Genomic DNA, 15,503 nt, shown 5'->3' with positions numbered 1-15,503 from the left:
ATCAGTTGTTGCTACAAGAGACTGTGTTTGTATAATAAAGATACATATATGATAGCTGAATATGCTCCAGTTACTCATGACTTTGATTATTTGTGTTTATGTTTTTCTTTCTTCTGACATTTGAAAGTATTGTGGTATATTTTAAAGTTGCAAGGCCAAATATTCAAAAACTAAGATGCTAGGAATTTCTTGAGGCGATGTGATATTGGAGGTGGGGCTCTAGTTTTGAGGGGTGGGCTTAGTGCTCTGTCTGCCTTGTACCACTGGCTTAGTACTCTTAGAAGACAGTTTGGTTAAGTTGTGGTTGGACTCGATGATCTTTAAGATCTTTTCCAACCTGAGCAATTCTATGATCTTATTCACTGAGAACTTTAATTCTTATCCCAGTGTAAATATATTTTGTATATATATTTAGAACACACAGTATTTTACCTGTTTGGACCGTTTGGAGGCAGGCATGTGTGAAAGTGTATAGGAAGAGAGGGAGGAAAACATTTGGGAAATGCTTGGGTGGCATGTGGCAAGCATTCGCCTTTCAGGCTGTGCAGAAAGCCACAAGATGGTCCTGAGGGCCGGCGAACAGAAACTGAACGGGAAGATATCCCTACAGCCAGCTTGTCAAGGGCATTTCTGAGGAAAAGGCAATGTTTGCAGAGCACGGCCCAGAGCGACCGCTTTACCCCATGGGCCAGCCCAGCAGACACTGCTACAGACAGAAAACGCGGAAAGCGGCGAACGGAGGAAAAACCAGCATCCCTTCAGCAACGCGGGCCTTGAGCAGCTCCGGGTGCCGCGCAACGCGCCGCACGCCCGCCCGCTCACACGGCCCGCTGCCGGGGCCGGGCCGCCGCCATTTCCGCGCGGCGGGGGCGGAGCTGGGCCGCGCCGGGGCACGCGATGGCGGCGGCGAAAGGGGGAGCGCTGCCTGAGGCGGCGGAGCGACTGAAGCGATTCATGGCGGCCGAGCCGTCGGCCCGCCTGGAGAGCGTGCGGGCGCTGACGGGTCTGTTCCGGGAGGCGCAGCCCAGGTAGCGTGGAGGAGGGCCTGCCTGCGGCCACGTGCGCCGGGGGAGGGAGCTCCGGCCGTGCCGCCGGGCCTGGGTGGTCCCCGCGGCTGCGAGCGATGTTTGTTGTCTGCCGCGATGTTCGGTCGTGAGCTCGAGGCGCTCGCCTCTGCCGGAGGTATTGCTAAGGAGGCCTTGGAAAGCGGCCACCGGTGGCTTAGCGTCGCTTATTGCTGTTGTTAAAGCTGTGGCTTACCTGGGAAGGCCCGGAGGTCACTTGTGGGGTGGGGACCAGTGGGGTGACCTCCCATGGGTGGGTCTTATGGGTACGGGGCAGGTGGCAGCGTTTTCCCTGCTAGGCAAGAAGTGAGTTCATGTGTATAACGAGCACACGTGGTGGTTTCTCGCTGTGTTGCTGCGGTCCGAGCAAAGCCTTGGGGATGGGAGTGGTTTGTCCGTGCTGGGCAGCAGAGAATGAGTGAGAGGAAGGGGGGATTAGCCTCAGTAAGTTAAAGACATGAAGAACAGAACATACAGTTACTGAAGAAAGCAAGCAGCTGACGTGGAGCATCCTTGTTCTGTAAGGTCAGAGGTGGATCTCTGCAGCACCACCTAATGCTGCTGGCTGCATCAGGGTGATTTGGATATGCAGTGGTTCAGCTTTAGTTTTTCTTGGAGGGTAGGAGACAGTGTAGGTTGATGGGAAGCTGGTGCTCTGTCCTTGTAACAGTAGCTGAAGATTGTAACATCTAGGAAGTTTGATCTTCGCATAAAGTTATCTTGTTATTAACTCCCAGTTCTGTTATGGCTAATTAAACCAACGTTTTGAAGTTTGGAGGGGATATTCTCAGAAGTACTCCCTTCTGTGTATAGGAGAAATCTTTCTGGCTTTCTTTTTTCTCTTGGGAGGCCTAAGGACTTGAGCAAACATTAGATTTACACACTAAAGCATTCTCTTTCTTGCCTCCATCCCTGACGTTTCTGAAACCAGCTTGGACAGGGGAGCAGATATCCCCACAGTAACCAGTGTTCTTTGTGTATAGATGGTGAAGTGGAAGAGAGCATAATTCTTCCAAAAGGGAGAGGGTGTAGTGTGGGTTTACAGCCCATAGGACATGACAGAATGAACAGGAGAGCAACTTCCAGAGTTGGCCAGCCGTGAAAGTTAATGTTCCTTGGTGCTATTGAACCAGAAGAAATAACCCAGTGAGCACTTGATATTTAACTTGTGACATTCATTGATAATTATTTTGTCATTATGCAATTGATAAATCTGCAGTGCTTATGTTAACAAACGTAAAAAGGGAATGGTAGTGTTCTGTAATTCAGAAGCAAATAAGATTAGCAAAATAGGCCTAAAATAACTCAGTTATGTGGAGTTTAGCTCAACTCAAGTTTCCCACATGTTTCAATTGAGACTTCAAGTGCCTTTGAGGAAATGAATTGATTTGTTCCTAATTTACACATGGAAGAAAGTAGCTTTATACTGTTCCAGGCAATGCTGTACTCGCAGGAAGATAAGTACTTCAGTGCATGAGATGTTTAAGTTTTTAAAACATAAAGTAAAAATAGGAAATCCCAACAAGTAGCATGATTTTTTTGAAGGTCTGGTCTTTTGAACAGTTGCATTAATGTTTATAAATCTGTGTTTGATAGGATGCCATCCTGTGTGTTTTTTTTTTTAACAATCAAGCACTTAGGTCATACAAGGAGTGACAGTAATCTTTCTTTTGGCATGGATAAGTGAGTTCGAATGTGTTGTATTGGCATAACAAGAAATTGTTTATCTCTGAAGGCTGGGCTGCTGTACCCTTTGCTTCTGTTTTTTTTGGTGTTCCTGCAGCGTGTTTTGTTTGATGCTGAAAACAAGTGGGAGTAGTGAACTGTGAAGATCTGGCTTAAGGAGTAAAATGCAGGAAGAAGTTTCTGGAATACTGACGGAATGTTCTGAATGAATTTCAAGGCATGTTTAACACAAAGGTATCTTTTCAAATAGAAGCTACTAAAGGGACTTGTTGCTAATTTCGTAGAGTAATGCTAATTTTTCCTAAAGTAATGCTAATTTTTCCTAGTAAAAGATTAAGAAAATACTATGAAAGGGAAATATTTTCCTTTTCAAAAATACATTTTAAATGTTTGTAGCTGCTGCTTATATCTTTACGAAAATCTTTTGGCAAGAAAGATCTGGAAAGAGGAATACTTTAAAAACAAACAAGCAAAAAAACTTTTTGAAAACATTTTTAACATTCTTTAATGTTAGCTAAACATTTCCTGCTCTCCACGCTAGTTTGAAAGTTGAGTTTTATGTCCATGGAGGTGATTTTAATTAAAATGTATTTGTAGCACACACTCAAATTGCAGTGATGTATGAAAGTTTAAGTGCGAGAGTCATATTTTATATAGTTATTACCTGCTTTACTGAACAGCTTTTAAATCCTTACTTCTTTGTTCAGGAGAACTTCTGTGTGTTCACAAAGTTTTTCATTTCTGTTGTAGAAAGAGATTTGACTTCTTCACAAAAACATCTGACTTGATTTCTTTCGTAATGTATGAGAGTCTTGAAGGGCTGTCTCTCCTTGCTGATATGTGGAAGTCCACATCTACTTCTGTGTTTATGGTGAAGACAGGCACTTCCTTGTGTATGCCACCTTTACTCTCATAAGTTAGGCAGAAATTTAGTCGTCGTGTTTTACTGGAACATCTAATCTCTTACTATATTCATTGAATGATATTTTCCTCTCTGAGCTTCAGGGAAGTTTTCACAGGAGCTTGATACCTTTGCAATCCAGTGTCTGCTTCAGACCATCATTCTGCTCTGTTACTCTAACAAGAGTGGAATAGAAACTTTTCCAGAATCAGAATTACTTTAAGGTGTTCTTTCAAGAGCAATAGAGCTGCTAGAACATGCACAGAAGTCCTTGTAGCTTTTTTTGCTTTACCTTTTTGTAAGTCTGTTTTATCAATTAAAATAATTGAATGTTGTATGCTAGTGCATGTCTTGTACTGACCACTGATTTTTTTCATTTTGAAGTTGACTGTGGAAAGGACCATTTGAAGTGATATCAACACATGGCATACACATACGTAAGGCAAACTGCAACCATAGAATCAGACTGAGAGGTTTCCTGTGATAGAATAATGTCTGTGTGTCATCTTTACAGAGAAAACATGCTTTCTCAATAGAGAAGACAGGGCCTAGTGGGTTATCCTTTGCCAGAATGTAGCTTGTGTCTGCATACGTTTGCCACATGCATGGTGGCATGTTGGCCACTTAATGTTTCTTTGGCATGCATATCTGTGTTGAAATGGCAGGAGCTGCAGCACTTATTGCAGGTGGAAGGTTTGAATCCTGTGAATGTCTTTTCTTGTTTTTTAAAACCAAATTCCAGACCTTTCAGGTTATATGCGCTCTACTCTTTTCTTTATGAGTGAGGACCAGGTCTTTTGTTCTTTCTTGTCACTTCGTTTATTTCCCTTCATTTTATTCCTCTGGAAAACGTAGTTTTTCTCTCCCCTATAGATAATTCTCACTGATGGTGTGTTGTGTTTTTCTTTTGTGTCTATTAAGTAGCTGGAAATAATGTTAGTGTATTGGCCTTGATCTACTATGAGGTATTAGCATAAAATCGTATTTCCTGAAGATCTGTAATCTCATGCTTTATTAATTTAACTATGTTTATAGTGGTTTGATTTATGGAAGAGTGATCACTTTTGGTAAAGAATGGGTAGCCCTGTTAGTTGTGCATATATTTGGATATTTGGGGGAGCACAGGTAGTGCTATATCATCTTGTTTGACCAAGAACTTTCAATGCTCTTTTGGAAGAGGGTTTATGTGTATTACTTACATTTGGTATTACTTACCATTGTGTCTTACTTTCTCGAGACTTATTTCTTAATTTTGCATCTAATAGCTTAGAACCTACCTGTTTGATCTTAAATATGCTACAAGTCTGCTTAAGCTTCAGGGAAGTTGCATCTGTATTTCCCTTTCTTTCTTTAATCTAGTCAGAAGTTTTGCATGAAGAAATTTATGGTACTGTACAGGAATGTTCAGTAAACACTCTGTGGTGTTGCTTCTTTTCTTAGCATGGTGTATTAGTAGTTTTAATGCATTGTCATCACCTTGAACATAAAATCAGGGCAGTGTGTGTGAATAGCTGTGCTTGGGAAATGTTGTGCTTATGTGTGTGATAGATCTGCAAATGTGCATGTTGGTTCTGGGAATCTGCTGAACGAAAGTGCTGTACCATGCCCAACATCTTTCTGGTCAATTTGCATAATTATTTCCGTGTTTGGGATTTTGCACTGTTCTTTTACTTACAGTACTGGTGTATTTGTCTGATAAAGAAGGCAGAGTGGACTGCTGAGACGATTAGCTCTGGTGCAGGTGTGTTGTGTCCCACAGTGAGGGATCATGGTGTGCTCCTCTTGGAACTGAGGAGCCCCCAAGGTGAGGAGTGAGCTGCTGGGAGCTGCCAGTGTCCCACAGCCCTTAGGGGAGTGGCTGAGGAGGTGTGGACCTGTTTGCTATCCGCGCAGATTCTCTAGAGAGGTTTCCTGTCTGCTGGGCGCCATCATTCATGATATTAAGATGCTACTGGGCATGGTAAAGGTGAAGGACTGCTGCCCATTTTTGCTATTTCAATTCATTCATATAAGGCTGCAATAAAGAGATTACAAAATATTAAAGAGGATCTTTATGTCCTTTGGAAAGATGTTCAAGGTTGCATTCTCTATCCTCCCAGTTGGAGATTAGGACCTGAGAAGAGGGAAGATAGGTGAGTGATTGGTTGAGGGGCTGGTGCCATGCTCAGAGCTTTGGACTTCATCACAGATGCACCTTTGAGATACCACAGTGTGTTGGCATCAGGTGGGACACAACTGACCGCATCAGGCATGAATATTCTGGCTGGGCTGATTAACCTAGATTTGCTGGGAGAAAGGGGGACTGAGAATAACTTCTTGGTCCAGGTATTGGACAGCCCAAAGTGAAGAGCTTTTAGACCCTGTGCTCACCAGTGCAGATAAGTTCATCATAGAACTTAAGACAGGAGTCGGGCTGGGCTGCAGCAGCCATCGTACGATTGAGTTTGTGAACTCAAGGAATATAGGCTTGGGGTTAACGTGAGGTCAGAACTTCAGAGGAGTGAAGTTATGGCTTTGTAAGAAATTATTGGATGAGATTCCCTTGGAAACTGTCTCAGGGCAAAGGAATGACTTAGAGCTGGCACTTGTTTAAGGACAGCTTTCTGAGAGTACAAGAGCCTTGCATCCCTCAGTGTAAGAGGAGGCAGGAAACGGGCATGGCTGAGCAAGGACCTGCTGGCTAATCTGAGGGATAAAAAGGCAGTGAAAGCAGTGGAGACTGATGATGAGTGGCGTTCCCCAGGGGTCTGTCTTGGGTCCCGTACTCTTCAACATCTTTATTCATAACCTAGATAGTGAAATAGAAAGCGCCCTCTGCTGGTTTGCTGGTGACACTAAGCGGAGTAGTGCAGTTGATAAAAACAGAAGGAAGGGATGCCATCCAAAGAGACCTGGGCAGGCCTGAAAAGTGATTCTGATGAGATTCAACAAAGGTGCTGCACTTTACTCAGCGTAATCCCAGACAGAAGTAAGACTGGAAGGAGAATTCATTGAGAGCAGACCTGCAGGGAAGGACTTGAAGATTCTGGTGGATGAAAATCTTGACATGAGTTGGCAGGGTGCTCTTGTAACTTTGGAATACCAACAGAATCCTGGGCTGCATCAAAAGAGGGGTGGCCAGCGGGTAGAGAGAGGTGATTGTCCCCCTTTGCTCTGCCCTCATGAGGTCTCATCTGAACTAACGTGTGCTGGAGCCCCAAGCTTGAACAATAAAGATGTGGAGTGGGTTTGAAGGACATGAAGAACATGAAGATGATCAGAGGGCTGGAGTGTCTTGCTTATGAAGACAGGCTGAGGGAGTTGGGCATGTTCAGCCTGGAGAAGACATAGCTCAGGGGGGACCTCACTGTAGCCCTTGAGTATGTAAAGGGAGCAAATGAAGAGAAGGAAGACTGACTTTTTATGCAATTGGGTAGTGATGGGAAGGGACTAGGGGGAATAGCTTTAGACTAAAAGAGGGGAAACTTAGGTTAGATACAAGGAGGAAACTCTCTACTTTGAAGGCTTGAGGCACTGGAACAGGTTGCCCAGAGAAGCGAGGTGTTCAAGGCCAGCTAGGTTGGGGCCTAACACATGTGTTAATATGTATTTAGTAGCCTTTTTTTTTTTATTTATTTGAATGTTCTGAGGTGGTGTTGGAAAGCTGTAAGAAACATCAAGGCAGGACATAACTCCCTCACAGCTCTTTTCCTGAAAAGACTGGTGGGATGATTGTATGCACATATTTTGCGCTTTCTGCTTCAGGGATCTTGTATGCTAAGGACAGTTTCAGATTGTTGCTGAAAGATCTTTGGGGTAAAAATAAGTATAACTGACCTGATATGAGCCATCTTATTAACTGAGCTTTATTTATCTATCTATCTATTTATTTATTTATTTTGTGATTTACCACAAATTTATTTATTTCAGAGAAATGGCAGAAGAAAGTCTATTCCGGGATCTCCTGGAAATCCTGATGAGAGCTTCAAATGAAATTGAACAGGCCTGTAAAGATTCCTCTGAACCACTGGATGTAGACACCTGTCTGGTGCTCATAGCAGAATGTTTCAGATGTCTGAGGAATGCCTGTGTTCAGTGTGCCAAGAATCAACATGTCATGAGGTACAGTTTTGATCCATTTTAACTCATACAAAATTATAATCTTCTGGTGTTTGTGTGGTTTTATACAGAGATTCTTGCTTTACACTGCTGTGTTGATTTAACTGCTATTTCCTTTTTGATTCGGTCACTTGAAATGATGTATGCAAGTAGCAAAAATAGCTGGCCTGTCTGTAGGTCAGAGTTTGGGGCATTGATGAATGATATAAGGAAATTACAGTTTGTGTTCTTTGTATAGGTTTATTATGAAAATTGTACAAGCCTTTTGTAAGTTTGACTGTGGAATTAGACTTTTTTTTTTTTTTTTTTTTTTATAATGTAATGAATAAGTAAACAGCCTTGACAGTTACAAGATCAGTATTTTTCCTTAAAGTACATATAGATCTGCTTAGCAGTCCTGGCAGAGTATACTATCTAGATAGCATGTATAGATATATTTAGTTTAGTGCATTTCAACTCTGATATGTATGTTAAATCAGGCTCATTAAGTTATTTAGGCTTTTTTTTAACCTGTTGTGACACTGAAGAGATGCTTGGGATAGAGCTAGCAGTTGTAACAGAAAACCTGGTAGTCTACCCTGCTGTTTAAAAGTAACTCCAGATCCAGCCAATCCAAACAAAAACCCCTAACTGAAAACCAGACCTGTTTCAAAGTTGTTAATTCTTCAAGAATTGAAATACAATCTTAAAATTTGGTTTCTTGGGACTTCTCAAACTTTATTGAACTAAATAAAATAGGGTCTGGGACAGAGTTCAACTCCTGTGCTGGGGCAGAATTTTTGTTAATAGCACAAAAGTTGCAGGGCTTTTTGTAGAAGTCATTGGTTTTAGAATAAGTTAAGTCTACTTAACTCAGTCAGGCTCCTAAATGTTGTTTTCTTGACATTGCTAGCACTTAGCTAGTAATTATGTTGGGGTCAAGAAACTGATTTGACAGAAAACTTACTTATTATTTTTTGCTGAGTGAGTGTTCAAGCAGCCTGGGTTTCCTTATTTGTTACTTCTTGTAGCTTCTTAATTATTCAGCTTGACAAAAGGAAGGGAAGAGAATTGCATGACTGGGAGTTGGTAGAATTATTCCTCTTGGCAGCATGATAAAATATTACCTACTAATGGGTCTAATGGTGTTTTTTTTTTCTAATGGAATTCAGGTATTGAACCTGCTTCTTAATGTGCTCTGCGCAGCTTATGTTTGTGCTGTATGCTTACCCTTGGGATTATAGTTATTATAGTGTTATGGAGTAGATATAGTATAAGACGGCATAGGAAGCTGGGTGCTAATAATTGTAGTTCCCTGTAGATTGCAGGAGGTGGGGAACGCCTGTCTGAACAGAAAGTTCTGGCGATGTTTGTAACAGTAAATGACATTGTGAGTCACTCGGAGGGTGCTGGTTTTGTTCTGTAGCAACATGATGTTTTATGCCCTCCAGTAGGTGCTTTGAGCTGTCTTTATACGAGTCATGTTTGTGTTGATTTTTAATCAGTTACAAATGTGCAATTTATTTAGGAATTAAATATCTTGAATGATAAAAAGCTGTGAGAAGAAGAGAAGTTATGTCTTCGATTTTTTTTTTTTTTTTTTTTTTTTAAGTGTTCAATTTTCAGGTGTTTAAAAAAAAAAACTACACTTTTTTTCTACCAAAATCAGAACTGTTTCTTTATAGGGTAGAATGCAATGATTGTAAACACATGGGTTGTTTAATAACTTTGAAGCTACTGGGGAATATGAAATGTTGTTCTTTCCAGCTTCTGTTCTGCATGCCATGAAGAAATTTTGGGGTCTGAACAAATGGGAAATATATAAAATTTATTAAAACATACACGTATATTATCTATTTATAAATGCATCTCTGGTTTCTTTTCTGTGTTAGAACATAATCAGGAAGATAATGTGTTTGTCTAAGAAACCTTTGCAGAAGAAAAATAATTAATGTTCATCTGCAATGATGTGATATTTTTGCAGTAACTTGTGCTTGGGTGTGGAGATTTAACATAAATGGTATCACAAGGTTTCAGCCACTCAGCTGATTTTAGCTGATCTCAAACAGCTAAACTACTTAAACTGCAATTGAGTTGAAAGGTGAACTTCATCTGTTTATAATGTATTCTTTGACTTATTGGGTTTTGGTTTTTAACCCCTGTTCCATTCATATCCTGGTACATATATTGTCTGCTTTCAAGATTGCTGATTTTTGGCGAAATAATCATATAATTATTTTGGCATTTTTGATGCCAACTTCACTTCTGATAGACTGTAAATTAGTGCATATTTACTGTCACCCTAACGTATTATTAGAACGAGAATGAGTGACTGCTTTGTCTTCTCTTCTTTGCTTCCTGCGAAGAATACTTTGAACCTTCCCTCCACCAGGTATTATTAGAATATGTCTTAGTGAGAGATAATACGTAACTTGGTTGCTTGCTGGTCCCACAGTGCAACCAGTAAATGAATATTATGTAGATTTTCTTGAAAGTTGCTGCTCTAACAATGTAAAAACTCATTGCTTTCTAGATACTATTTTTCTAATGTCTGTTTAGCGTTTGCAAGGCATAAAGAAGTGTTAAGAACTGGGAAAGGGTACAGAGATGCACAAGATCACAGAATCACAGAATGGCCAGGATTGGAAGGGACCTCAAGGATCATGAATATCCAACCCCCCTGCCACATGCAGGGCCACCAACCTCCACATTTAATGCTAAACCAAGGTGTTGAATGTCAAACTGTTGAAGTCTGAAACAAAATGCATATCTGTTCCTTCTCCTTCTAATGGCATTAGTATGGCTGTTAGTCAGAAACAGTAAGAGAAACAACTTCTTATTTCAGGCTTTCTGAAAACATTGAAGGCATGCTATCAGCTGAAGTGAAAAGGCCTTTTGCTTTATTTGGGAGTGTTTAATACAAGATATTTTTTTCCCCCAATTTCATAATAGGAACTTGGGTCTCATCACTACCTCTGTCCATTTGATCAATTTGCTTGATGGAATGCAGGTCAAAGAAGAACCATTACTGATTGGTAAGGATGTGCATTTTTTTTAAATGTATTGTCTGCACTGTATTTTTTATGTGGGAACTCATGTGTTGTATGATGTCACCTTCTTGATTTTTTTTTTTTTATTTTATTTTATTTTTTTTTTGGTACACAAACTTAATTGTTTCTGGAACTGCAACATGCTAATTCTGTTCTCCTTTCTTTCTAACTTGATGTGAATGGTGGGATAGAAGGGCAAAGGTAACTGCCTAGTTGGTGTTCCAAAAGTTAATTAAAATGTTAAGAACTGTGGGCCTTCTGTTATGCTACTTGGAAAAAATCTTAGCTTCAATTTTTTTCCTCACTGCCTTTTTCCCCTGTTCTACCCCTTTTGTTTCCTTTTTTTTTTTTTTTTCCCCTTCAAAATATGTTCTGCTGTTTTGCTGTCTCTTTATTTGATCTGTGAACATACTGAGATGAAGGAACGCTCCCATTATTTTGAATGCCGTTGAAATAAATTATTCTAATAAACAAATCTTGTCTGTGAGGGTTTTTTGTTAACTTTTAATTTTTTTCATATATTGTTTTTGCTTGTTGGCTGGAGAAATAGCTGCCAGGAACTGCGTACTGATTTGAGTACTGTTCACATGTCTTTAGCAAATGAAGTTGTTTTTTTTTTTTTTTCACTCCTTCAAATAGTGAAGAGGAAATCTGTCTTGAGTATTCTTCCTGTTTAATGCTAGTTATTACGACTGATCTTTACCAAATTCCTTTTAACCAAATATTAAGGCATTTTCAGTAATTTTCTTCACATTCTGTGTGTGTGTGGAACTTGATACAGGGCAGTGGACCTCACTCTTTATTGTCTGTGGTTGCAGGGAATAGAGAATGTTTTGTTTCTCTTGCTGCTTTTATTTCTTTTCAGTTCTTTTACTTGAAATAAGTTTTTACTGAGTTCCTGTTGCTGCTTTTCTATAATTCTTGTGAAAGCAAATGAAACTACTGTCATTTGGTAACTTATTTTCAAACACCTTCATGAAACTGGAAGAATCAAGGATACTGCTTTTCCTTCTGACACTGTATTTGGCTCAAAATGAAGCCATTGAGGCATGTAAGGATGTTGTGCATAAACCATGTTCACTTCTTCATCCACTGCTGGAATCCTTCTAGAAAAAGATCAGTGATGCTAGCACAGGTCTTCAATGTGGGAGCACAAAGACTAAATCCCATGAATGACAAAAGGAAGGCTTGCTCAATGGTTGTTAGGAGGAAAAACTGACAGCACGCAGGAATGACTTTTAAGACATTTCTCAGCCTAGAGAGACTGAAAAAATACCATTTAAAAAAAAAAAAAATTAAGGACAAGTGCATATTGTTAATTCACAGAATGATGGAATTATAGGGTTTGGAAGGTACTTCAGGAGATCGTGGGGTTCAGAGTTCCTGCTAAAGGAGGTTCCCTACAGCAGGTCAGGAAAATGTCCAGATGGGTCTTGAATATCTCCAGAGAAGGAGACCCACAACCTTGCAGGGCACCCTGTTTCAGTGCTCTGTAACTCTTACACTAGTTCTTCCTAGTGTTAATGAGGAAATTTTGATATTCCAGTTTCTGCCCATTGCCTCTTGCTCTATTGCTGCACACCATTGAGAAGTGTCCACCCCCATCAACTTGATTACCACACTTTAGATATTTATAAGCACTTATAAGATCCTCTCTCAGCCTTCTCTTATTCGGGCTGAACAGCTCCAAGTTTCTCAGCCTTTCCTTGTACAGGAGATGTTCCAGACCCCTGATCATTTTTGTGGCCCTCTGATGGACTCTTTCAAGGATATCCTTGTCATTTTTGAAATTAGAAGCTTGGAGCTGGACACAATATTCCAAGTGTGGACTCACTGGGGCAGATTAGAGTGGGAGGATCACCTCTCTTGACCTGCTGGGAGCACTCTTTAATTCATCCCAGGATACTGTTGGCCTTTGTAGCCTCAAGGGCTGACTTACGGACCATCTACTGTCCACCAGGACGCTGTCTCTGCAGAGCTCCTTCCTGAGTGATTTGGTGAACTTTGGTGCTTCATACACCCTTCCACATCAGACACCAATTTGTCAGATTGCCCTTCTGCTGCCATCTGCACAGCAACAAAATGTAATAAAGTTTTGGTGGGAAGGTTCAACTTCTATTGTCACACTGCCAACATCCACCTCTGACATACTGGGCTAATGTAATAAAACACGAGGAATTACTTTCAGAGCAGCCCTTATATGTTGTTAAGGAGAATATTTCAAGTTCTTTGTTTGGATATGTCCTGCTTCCCCCTTTAAATTGGTGCTTGAATCTGATGATTATACTTAAATGCTTTTTTATGCCCTTAAGGTATTTTAAATACCTTCTTGTTGCTTCTATAGCAACAGTCTACGTAAAATACAAAGATAAAAAGGTAATACTGTATTGCAGGGAGAACAACACTATGTAATGTTTCAGTTCATGCCTTTCTTAAGGTTTTCCTGAACCATCTCTCTGTAAGATAAAAAGACAGTTGAACTTTCAACTTTATTGAACTTGTGAAGAAAATGAAGATTTTGGTTCAATCTGAGAAAATCTTTTAATCTGATCTGTGATTTGTTTTCACTCTCAAATCTGTCCATGTTTATTAAGTCTCAGAAAGATGTGGTAAGTTTTGTATGAAAGTTCAGTGCACTTACAATTTGTAATGGATTAAAAAAAAAAAAAAGAGGAGGTATATATACCTGGGCCAGCACTGTAGTCAGTGTGGTGGTTTTCAAGGGGGAGAAGAACTACTGTTCTAATGATGTATTAATAATAGAAGCAAAAAAAAGATGCATGGGAAGCAGTGTGATCAAAAACAAGATTTCTTTGCATCTTTTCTGCAAGGAGTAGTAACCATATAAATAGTTTTTATGCTTGTCTGGGTCCTCACTTCATTACATTTACTGAAACAACTCTACTGCAGATTTTCAGCATTTCTCACTGTTCATCTTCAGTAAAAAGATAAATTCCAATAAGCTGCAGAAAAAGCTGTTGTTTTGAGTACATGTTATTCTACTAAGGCAGTGGACAAGAAAAGCTGGAGGTGAGTTAGTATGCCTGTCCTGGAATAGCTCTCTAAGACTTTAGAGAGTTTAAAAATAGCTAGTTAATTCCTACATATGGCACATAAAGATAGTCCTACCCCACCTGCAAGCCAGCCATCCCTTTAGCAATTATTTTCTTTCTTTTTAATATGTACGCTAGAAGAACATTTTTAGGCCTTCCAGTTACAGTGTTGCTTTCAAATAGCTGTTTGTCCCTGCTCTTCCTCTATTCCTCTATTCTTTCTTCCCTTCTTCTTAGTTTTAACTGCACTCTACTTATTTCTCTTGTATTTCTCTTATTTCTCTTGTATTTCCATAAAATACATAGTGGCAATTTCCCTCGATCAATTAATATCTTGTAGCTTGTGGAGAAGGGGATCTCCTTTAAGAAATGTTGGTGAAAGCCAACATTCAGGTGAGTGCTGGGGCTTGCTGAACGGTGATGCTAAACAACTGTTTAATGATTTGTAGCCCTTCCATGCAGAATCAAGACTGATCTATATCAGTGAGTTGCACGTAGTTGCAAATGTGCTGTTTTCTTACTACTCCCTCCTCCTTTGGAGGGCAAAGTTCCTAATCAAGCAGAGAAAATCATGATCTTCCAATAAACAAATAACTTATTCAAATTTTTACTAACAGTGTAGTGAAAAAAAGTGCAAAATATAAGATTAGTGGAATTTTGTTAGTACTCTCTCTACATCCTTTTTTTTCTTTTTTTTCTTTTTTTCTTTTTTTGTAATTAAAAAAAAAATAGCCAGTACAACATTTTTTTTTCTGCTGTGGGTACAAAGACCAAGAACACTTGCCAGAGGAGCAGATGAAGCTGCTGGATGAACTTTAACTGAACTTGAAGCAGACCTAGATCTCCTAAGAACTGAGAAGTAGTTCAGTATGTTAGGGATTGCAGCAGACATAGGAAATATCCTTGTCAAAAGCCCAAATAGAAAATCTGCATGTGATAGTGTGTGTCTTGGTTTGGTTTTGGGATCTTTTTCCCCTTTTTCCTATGGAAAATCTTAAAGCTTTCCAACAAATTTAGAAGAGCTGTGAAAAGTTACATTTAACCTTGTTAGGGTGATAGACCTTCTTCAGATTCCACAGTGGAAATTGGATGTAGGATTCATCTCTGAATTCTGGGGAAAAAATAGTTTTGTTTCTACTTGATAAGTTACAATGAGGGCTGGCCTGTTTTAAAGCAAGCTGATGTTCATTAGTCTGATCCTTTCACTGACTACTTTTTTTCTTTTTACGTTTTGGACAGAAAGTGCTTTAATCTTGTTTGTAAATAGATCTCAAGCCTTTCACCGCTTCAAAATATTGCAGATGCTGAAGAATGTGCTCTGAATTCCAACATAATTGCTGAAAAGTATTTATCCACCAGTGTACTTTGCTGTGCTCTTGGATGAAAAGGCACTGAATGCCTGATAAGTGCTCTGTGAGGAACAGTTTGTTGTGCAGGTTCTCTGAATGAGCTGATTGTACTTTAAAGCAGACCTGAGTGCAACTGTCAGCTACTGAGAGGTACTGCACTGTGTGTGCCTGAGGGAGGTGCTCCAAGCTTTACACTGATGTTCCTCAGCTCCAGGCTGCTGGTGATACTTGAGCAAGCTTTAAACCTACAAGCAGAACTATTATTGTTATGCTGTCCTCATGCATCAAAGTTCTTGTGGGTTTACACCAACCAGGGAAAGCTA

General features: G+C 40.0%; 1 protein-coding gene across 1 annotated transcript in view; it reads left to right on the top strand.

Annotated features, from left to right (window-relative positions):
* Nucleotides 1-897: 897 nt before the first annotated feature.
* ATXN10 (ataxin 10) overlaps nucleotides 898-15,503 on the top strand; it is a gene marked incomplete at both ends in the record, with an annotated part of 96,922 nt that continues 82,316 nt past the window's right edge. The window contains 3 exons of the mRNA XM_079550660.1: nucleotides 898-1,028; nucleotides 7,561-7,752; nucleotides 10,681-10,763. Of these exons, the coding sequence (XP_079406786.1) occupies nucleotides 898-1,028; nucleotides 7,561-7,752; nucleotides 10,681-10,763 (406 nt within the window). The remainder of the gene's footprint in view (nucleotides 1,029-7,560; nucleotides 7,753-10,680; nucleotides 10,764-15,503) is intronic.

Source organism: Tetrao urogallus, assembly GCF_951394365.1.
Source record: "Tetrao urogallus genome assembly, chromosome: 1".
NCBI classification, from domain to species: domain Eukaryota; kingdom Metazoa; phylum Chordata; class Aves; order Galliformes; family Phasianidae; genus Tetrao; species Tetrao urogallus.
The sequence above is the reverse complement of the archived record's forward strand: the minus strand, read 5'-3'. Positions and strand labels throughout refer to the sequence as shown.